The sequence below is a fragment of the Apaloderma vittatum genome, unplaced genomic scaffold (genome assembly GCF_000703405.1).
Source record: "Apaloderma vittatum isolate BGI_N311 unplaced genomic scaffold, ASM70340v1 scaffold20397, whole genome shotgun sequence".
Lineage (NCBI taxonomy): Eukaryota > Metazoa > Chordata > Aves > Trogoniformes > Trogonidae > Apaloderma > Apaloderma vittatum.
Window position 1 is genome coordinate 1 of NW_009726943.1, and position 8,483 is coordinate 8,483.

General features: G+C 42.7%; 1 protein-coding gene across 1 annotated transcript; it reads left to right on the top strand.

Moving 5' to 3' along the window:
• Positions 1–4: 4 nt before the first annotated feature.
• Positions 5–3,697, top strand: LOC104276992 (chromosome unknown open reading frame, human C12orf49; the record flags this gene model as incomplete). Its single annotated transcript, XM_009873490.1, has 5 exons — positions 5–43; positions 629–785; positions 2,087–2,238; positions 2,762–2,875; positions 3,429–3,697. Coding segments are annotated over 5 exons (546 nt in total), but the record flags the coding sequence as incomplete, so codon positions are not given.
• Between the last annotated feature and the right edge of the window lie 4,786 nt (positions 3,698–8,483).

Below are 8,483 nucleotides of genomic sequence, written 5' to 3' on the forward strand. Positions count from 1 at the left end.
CGGGCTCTCCCTCGTCTACTTCCTCACGAGCACCTTTAAGCAGGTCAGTGCCTTCCCCGGAGGCCCCGGGGGGGTTAAAACATCCCTTGTCCCAGGGAAGCTTCGGTTCTTCTCGTGCCGTCGCTGTGGCGCCGTAAGAATTGCAGCGTGGCTATTACATAAAGACAAGAATTATTTTAGATTCTTTTAGGAAAAAGTCGTGTCTGAGAGCCATAGAGTTTAGAACCAAAACTGGAAAGATAGCCTCAAGGGAACCCGATTATTTAGTTGTAACATCTCTTGTGAACTGTAATTCCACTAGTAAATTGCTCAAAAAAGAGAAATGCGTGCCTGTGGTTATTTAATATAACGTATGCCACTTCTGTAGGTGTAGTTACTGAGGTTCTGTGTTAGCTGATCCTTTGGTGAACTTGTGTATCCCTGTTTTACAGGATAGTGTTGCTTTCAATGGTGTGTGTGGCAAAAAGTAAGTTCCCACCAGTAGGATGCTGCCTGGGCCATCGACACTTGAGTTTCCTGTGCTGCAGAGTTTACAACTAGTGGGCATTTTTAATTGTGGGAGAAGCACGTGGGTTGGAATGGCAAAAGGAACTGGTGTGTTTGGTTTCATTGTTGTCTTTCCTTGCAGGAAGAGAGGACGGTGAGAGATCGGAATCTCCTCCAAGTGCAAGAGCACGAGCAGCCGATCATGTGGAAGGTGAAGTTCAGTTCGGGAAACAGCAGTCAGCTGAGTAACCAGTGCAGGAATTCTGTGCAGGGGAAGCTCCTCATTACAGATGAACTGGGTATACTTGATACTAAGAACTTATTGTGCATATTGCAGTGCTGAACGCCGCTTTGCCTGTGACTGTTGATGGCACTTCTGAGTAACGACCGCTCCTTATTAAGGCATTCTTGGTGCAGAACTGTAGCTTGTTGGCATTTTATCCTCAGACTTGCTGTGGCTGCAGATGCCGCTGATCTGATCCTGTGCGCAGCAGGCTTGGCTTGAGCTGGGCTCAGCTTGGGCACGGTGCTTTAGGAGTGCAGCTGTACTCTTTCCAGGACCACCTTAGATTCAAAGAACTCCAGTTACCTTTGCACAGAACTCAAACACCGAGTCCTACTCCATTTAGCCAGGCTGCTTGCAGAGCTGGTTCTGTCTCCCAGTGGTGAGTTTCTACTGTTAGGGAGAGTAATCAGGGAAATGTGATTGGCCTTGTACAGAGACAGCTCAGGACTGGTACGTTTAGTGCTCAGTCTCAGTTAACAAGCTCATCTGACTCTTGTAAACCCAAGGATATTGCTTGCAGATTCTCAAATTAACCACTTGGCTTAAGCTTATGGAGCCATTCCTACCCTGCACATATGCTTCCCCAGGGCACTTGTTGCTCAGGCATTGGACCTTTTTTGACCGGAAATCAAGACTGTAGAAAAAACACCGTGTCTTCTGCCTAAATTACGCTTACTGCTGATTCACTGCGGTCTCTAAAATCACAGATACCTTTCACAGTCCAACACTGTGGTGGCACAGTTTGCATAAGGCCATGAGCTGTGGTTCTCTACTATTAAGGATTCTGCTCAGCAATGAATATTACAGCTGCCCTGCATCGATAAATCTAACTCTTCAGATTGAATTGTAAAGAGTTACCCAGACATAGACCAGCTGAAAGAACATATGTCATAGGTTTATTTCCAATGCAATTATTACCAATCACCTTTCCCCGTCCACTCAGAACAATGAATTTTGCCATAAAAACCCCCAAGAACTGCATTTAAATACTTTTAGTGTATATACAGCATAGTAGAGTAGGTACATAATAGTTGTGCAGGTAACACCAGGCTGTGTGAAACACACAGGGAAGTTGGATTAAATGATCTCTAAGGTCCCTTCAGCCTAGGCCATTCTATGATTCTATGACAATTCGATGTCCAGGTGTTATTTCAAAGAACTGCTTGTTAGGACTTAAGTCAAACTCAGGGAGATCATAATCTACTACATGATAAATAAGCCTGTTCCTAAGTCATGTCATTCTTACTATAGATTTCTACAGAGTGTACAACGGAGTACATCTTGCCAGTTGTTACTACTGTTTTTGGTTTTCAGGCTACATCTGCGAAAGGAAGGACCTACTGGTAAACGGTTGTTGTAATGTCAACGTGCCCAGTACTAAGCTGTTCAGCTGTGAGAGCTGCCTCCCCAACGGCTGCTGCAGTGTGTACGAGTACTGTGTTTCCTGTTGCCTGCAGCCCAGCAAGGTACGTGGACTTTTTCTTGCTTTACAGGTGTTCTCAGCTGCCTGGGTTCCTCTTTGGCTAAAAGTACTTGTTTGTGAGGAGCTTTTTCCTTAGAGGGGACACTTCCTCTTCTTGGAAGGATGAGGAAAGCCTGCGAGGACCACGTGGCAAGCTATAAGTAAAGCCTTAAAAAGCCCACATCGTTCCCACTTTGAGATGGAATACTGGGAGCCTTGCAAAATGTTTCAGCTTATGGGGAATTGCATTTGGTGAAGGGAAATGATTGCAGAAAATCTATTCCAGCCAGAATCAGTTTTGTGATTAGCACTTCCCTGTATTCCGCTAGCTTCTCTAGATTCTCTTCCTACTGCTGGGGTCCTGTGATGTGTTAACCTTTCGGTGCTCTCTAGAGCACGAAGTGGAGTTGCTTATATTCCTCTGTTTCTTGAGCTGTGTAGGTTGAGGTGGATTTTGGTTACTCCTTGTTGTAATACGGTGTTTGTGGGTTTTTTTGTTTTTGCCTTCCTTTTGGTAACCACTGTAGCAACATCTTCTGGAACGTTTCTTGAACCGGGCAGCTATTGCTTTCCAAAACCTCTTCATGGCAGTGGAAGATCATTTTGAGTTGTGTCTGGCAAAATGTAGGACTTCATCACAGGTAAGACACAAGTTCCTGTTCAGGGCTCCAAAATGGAAAAATACCCAAAAAGCACTCTTGGAAAATGGTCCTATGAATGGCTTGTCTGCGGTGCTTTCATAAATGCTGAAGCTATGGCTGAGGGCTAATCTGAAGGCAATACTTTGATCTGTGAGGTGAAATAGTAACATTAGCAGTAAACGAAGGGCAGAGTGCCTATTTAGAGCAGGATGAGTTGTACACTCTCTTCAGAAGACAGGTGATTAACTGTAAAGAGACTGGCTGGGTTCAGTGACCAGTGAGGATCTCTGAGTTCTGGGCAAGATCTTGTAAGGATGAGAACAGCGTGAGTTTCTCCCAGTAGCTTCAGAATGCTGTTTACCTTATGGTACATTTTTAAACTTGCCATATACTGGTAATCATCTGCATAGTAACTCAAAAAGCATGTTGTAATTTTTCTGCTTTTGGAAATTTTTTATATATGTAAAAGTGCTCTGAGTTTTGGCCCTCAGTGAAGGTATGCGTTGTTTCAATACGTATGTATTGTTCAAGCTTCTCCTCCTCTTCCTCGCAGAGTGTGCAGCATGAAAATACCTACAGAGACCCAACTGCCAAATACTGCTATGGTGAATATCCCCCTGAGCTGCTGCCTGTTTGAAAGCTGCATGATCTAAGCAACAAAGGGAACAAAGTGGAGACTGGAATCCAAAAGAGCAAGACAACAGCTGTTACTTTACACGAGCCTCAGTGTAAATGGCTTCTGTTGTTTCTGGGGACAAACCCAGAAGCGTACAGTGTAAGCATGGGACTTTAGTTCTCCAGGATTGAATCTGGCTTTCCTCAGTTTGTTACACGCCTGCTTTAGAGTCCTAGTACTGTACTAGAGTACTAGTGCATTCTTTGAATACTTCCTCTAAATTTTGAGATGCGTGGAGTCGATCTAAGCTGTAAAACATCATTGGAAAAATCTCTAATGTAGCTCTGTAGCTGCACTTGGAGGTTCAACTGTGTCTCTGCAGTCCAGAGACTTTCCGGGGTGACAGTAATAATTGGAGGATATTTGCTTTTAGAGAGTAAAGCATGACTGTTGTGCTTCTTTCTCTGGAGCACTTCTTGACATGCATGGTGTACACCACATGTGTAATTATGAATTATTTATTCATTTTATACGGATTACTAGCTGAAAGTATTGATGCTTTGCATAGCTAGTTGTTGATGCCTTTCAGTCCCTCCTTTGTGTCAGATAGAAAGGATATTTTAGACCCTGACTAAAATTGCTTGTTTGTTTTTTTTCCTATTTAGTCTAAAGGAATTGTATTGGGATTCATCGTTATAGTGCTTACATTCCTCTTGGTGAGTTTAAAGCATTCAGAACTCCAATGGAGTTGTTATTCTGTCAAAGTCCTGTAGCAAAAGAGAAGAGCAGGGATTTGCCTAGGATGGGATTTTTATTGTCTGAAAACGCTTCCTGTGTTACTCTGCAGTAGTTTCCTCGAAGAGGAGTCTTAAGTCTTGTAAATAGCTCTCTGCTAGTCCATTTTCTGACAGGGAGCACTGAAGGTTTGTTTGCTGGAACTCGTTCAGTCCTTGCTCATTCAAATGTACTTCACTCCCGGTTGTGCAGGAGGCAAAAGGGTGGAGGTGTTTTAGGGCTTCAGTTTAATGATGTCCTTGTGCATGAAGCAATTAGAATGTCAGAACATGGTGCAAGCTCTCTGCTGAGGACAACTGTGTTGCATGAGTTCAGTAGTTAAACAGCCACGGAGGTTTTGATTTGCTGTTTTGCATACTTGCTACTCTGGAATTTCAATCTGATCAGAATTGGCACTGGGACAGGGTTGGTTCTCCCACAATTTCTCCTAGCTTTCTAAGGTTGTAATTTAAACTGTCTGCCTATTAAGGCCACACAACACAGAGAAGATGGTAGAGAACCTGTAACTAAATTTGTCCTTCCCCTGCAAGTCACGGGGCAAAATTCTGTTGCCAAAACCAGCCTTAGGGCAACAGTTCATGTGCTATATAAAATTGGGCTCTACATGCAGAGCCTCATTTCTCTTGTTCTTATTGCACCCATCTCCTCCATGATTTAGGTTTTGTGTATGCTTGTTTAAACTGATATTTTCTATTCCCTGACTGAAGTAAAACAATGTACAGAGGCTTTTAAAAAAGTCCAAACAAAACAAAGTGGTGGAGTACCTGGTGCAGAAGATCTATCGAATGCCAGTGCGATTACGTACGATGTGAACAAGTGGTGTTACCAGCCATCTGATAATATACACTTGCATTTTCGTTGTTCGTTCCCAGAAGTCATCAAGTGAGATAATGGTTCTGTCAGCAGATTCTCTTGAAAATCTTGTTTTTCCAAAAGCTTAAAAGCTTTAGCATTAGCAGCTTATCCAGCTGAAAATGTCTCCCCTTTGCTGCCATCCTATGGCAACTTGCTGCAGCAGACGTGACACAGTGTGAAAATGCAGTGCGAAAAGCCGTCTTCAGAGGGTAGCAGAGGTTACTTTTCAGTGTTCAACAGATTCTTTTCCACTGTTCCAGCACTTCATAACTGTTTTCCTCAGGGAAGGTCATGAGGTTGCTCTGTTATATCATTCCTACTGCTGAGATCTATTGCAGCACTTCATGCTTTTGCACTGCAACTGATAAGATCGAGATACTGATATCTTGTTGTTGCTTTCTTTTCCAACTGGGTACTAATTCCTTAGCAGGTGATAGCACCACTTGAAGCAGTAATTGCAGGAAATCACAAGAACCAGCCTTATTCGGACAATGTTAGTGGGAATTCCTGGCCCCGTTCTCTCCTAAGAAAAACAGGATGCGATCTGAAGTGTGGTGTTACCGTTGCCTAGTTAATGAGACAGAAACTGCATCCTCCCTCCCTGGTTGTTGAGCTGTTCAACTAGTGTTTATGCTATATATTAAATCATTAAAAACTTAGCTCTGTTCCAAAATACTGCCTGTTCTCATGATTCTTCTCAAGCTACAAGACAACTGTACCAAACTGTAAGTTTGAAGAATGCAGTGGAGCAGAGAGGGACACTACCTTGAGTATGTGTAATAAAGGCAAGCAGGGAGAGGCAAACAGGGAATCAAACTCATTTCCATTTAAGAAAAGAGTATACTTCTCTCAGTGGTGCACAGAAAGATCTGGTCCTTTGCAAAAGTGGATTGAGCAGGGAAAGGAATGCAAATGATTACTTCATGTTGTGAAGATGCAGTGAGCAATGCCAAATCTTGTTGTTAATACTTCTGTGTGGTTTAAGTGACGTCCATCCCTCCTGCAAAAAAGCCTGGTGATTCTGTTGTCAGTGGTTGTCTGACATCTCCTTTCTAACAGACTCGAGTTGTTGACTTGTGTTTGGCAGCAGATTTAACGAGAGCACTCGATGGAGTGACTAGCTCTGCTTATCTGCACAGAGGTCAATGCTGGGGATAATTGAATGGGTTGGGTACTCCTTGATTTCTGTAGTTTACAAGTTTAAAGTGAAAAATGGTAGCAGCTGGCATTTAGTAAGAAACAGGTATAGTATTTAGCTGTACCAACCTGGAAACAGTCATCTATGCCCTCCTATGGTAGAAGGGCTAAGCAGTAACTGCCATCTTTACTGAATTTAAATTTGAGCCACTGGCTTTGAAAAGACCTGCTGTACTGCTCCACTGGAACCATACATGGAGAACTGGATCAAAATTCTTATTGTGATGGGCTGAAGTTCTGAAAAGTCAAAAGCAGACTTTGCCTTGAGGCCAGCACCAAACAGTGGAGGAGTTGGGATCCCGGTTTCTGCATTCTCAGAATTTCACTCATTGTAGTGGCAATTCTTCACTCTTATCCCTGGATGCGTTCAGACTCTACGTGCTTGGAGAACTTTCTAATAAACTATAATTAGAAGTCAATTTCTGAATATGAAACACTAAGCACAGTGAATCCTAAATATGAGTCTTTATTCTGATACGCTTTTAAAAAGTGAAAGCCTTTTTTACTTCCCTTGTCAGTTAGCTGGGCAGGCTTGAGCTTTAGGACTTGTTCTGTCTTGTGCTTATCACTTAACCTGCAAACACACTAGATCCTTTTACCTAGCGCCACAGGATGATATTTGTTCTTCAGTTATCCTAGTTAAGGAGAGGAAGGGGAGGAGGTGAAAAAGAATTTTCTAATTCAGCAAGTTCCACAAAAGATGGAGTTCAGCAAATTATTGGTGCTTTAATAAGAGCCTTCTGCATTTCTTTACAACCTGAGGCAAACAACTTAATTATATGCAGAGGGGAGAAAATGACAACTTCAAAACCTGCAGGGAGTGACGGGAAAGTACTTAGTTCTTTAGTTTGGATCTGTGTCTAATTAAACAGGCAGGTCTATCTAATATTTTTGGTCAAACAAAATCTGACTTGTAGCAACATGCATACTATCTACGTGATGTTCTCTGTTTTCAGGGCAGTCATATGGCCACAGACTTCTTGTAGAAATAGTTCTTAGAAGTATAGGTCTTTAAAGAAGAATTCTCAGGACGCCTTCAGATGGAAGCATGTTTGTTGCTGCGGTCTGCAGTTTCACCTATGGTAAAATAATGTGAAGTTGCAGACTAGAGAAAATTAAGAAATTAATTCTGGCTGAAAAGCTTGCCTCGCAGAAGATTTTTCTAGTATGTATTTCAATTAGGGGGATAGAAGACCACAAGCTGTAGCTGGAAATGGAATGGGAGGCAAGCGTTAAGTTTTCCAGGGATGAGATTACAATTAATCTCTTTCTACTGTTAATGGTTGAGATGAGGAGTAGCACCTGACGACTTGCCAATTTAATGGAAGCTTCCAATGAAATCCACCTCTCATTTATCCTGGATGTATCTCTGCATGCACCTGCAGAGTAAGGCACGCTAATAGGAATCAAGGTGAATGGAATCATACGTCAGTTGTCTACATTCTGTTCCCATTTAAACTCCTCAGAACAAAAAGACAACTCTACATTTGTAGTTCCTAGGACTTCTGACCACAGCTTCACCCAGAGCCTTTAATGTACCTATTGATATGAATAATAGTTGTGTTACACAGACATGGAATATCCCCTTGTGAGAAAGTGGGAAAAGGTTGGGCATAAGTCATAGGTGTCACACGTTTGGTTTAACACACAAAAAAAGTATTATCCTAAGCTATTGTCATTATATGCATAAAAGTGCATCCACCCCTGTGTGAGATGATGCTGGGTGTACCGATTCCACATCTCCAAACCAAAAAAAGTGGATTAGTTGCATACTACAGTCACAGACCTGCTTAGTAATAAAAGTTGTCCTGGCTAAGGAAATAAACATGTTTATACATGAATGAATAGCATCCGTATTTATTTAAACAGCTGGCGCCTTAAAAGTACAAAAAACCCCCACATTAAATTAAAAAAAAACCAAACCACAAAACCAAAATAGCAACACATCCCAATCCTCTGTAGTAGCAGGCGTGTAGGAAAGTCTGGGAAAGCCGGACCTCTTCTGGTGCCTTTGTGCCTGCTCAGCTTCGTGTTCTGAGTTGAACCGAGCCCTCAAGCTCGCAGCTCGCCCGGTGTAACGGCGCGGACCGGCCAGCAGAGGTTACCCCAGCCCTGGCAGAAGGGCGGCGAAGCTGCGGGTACCAG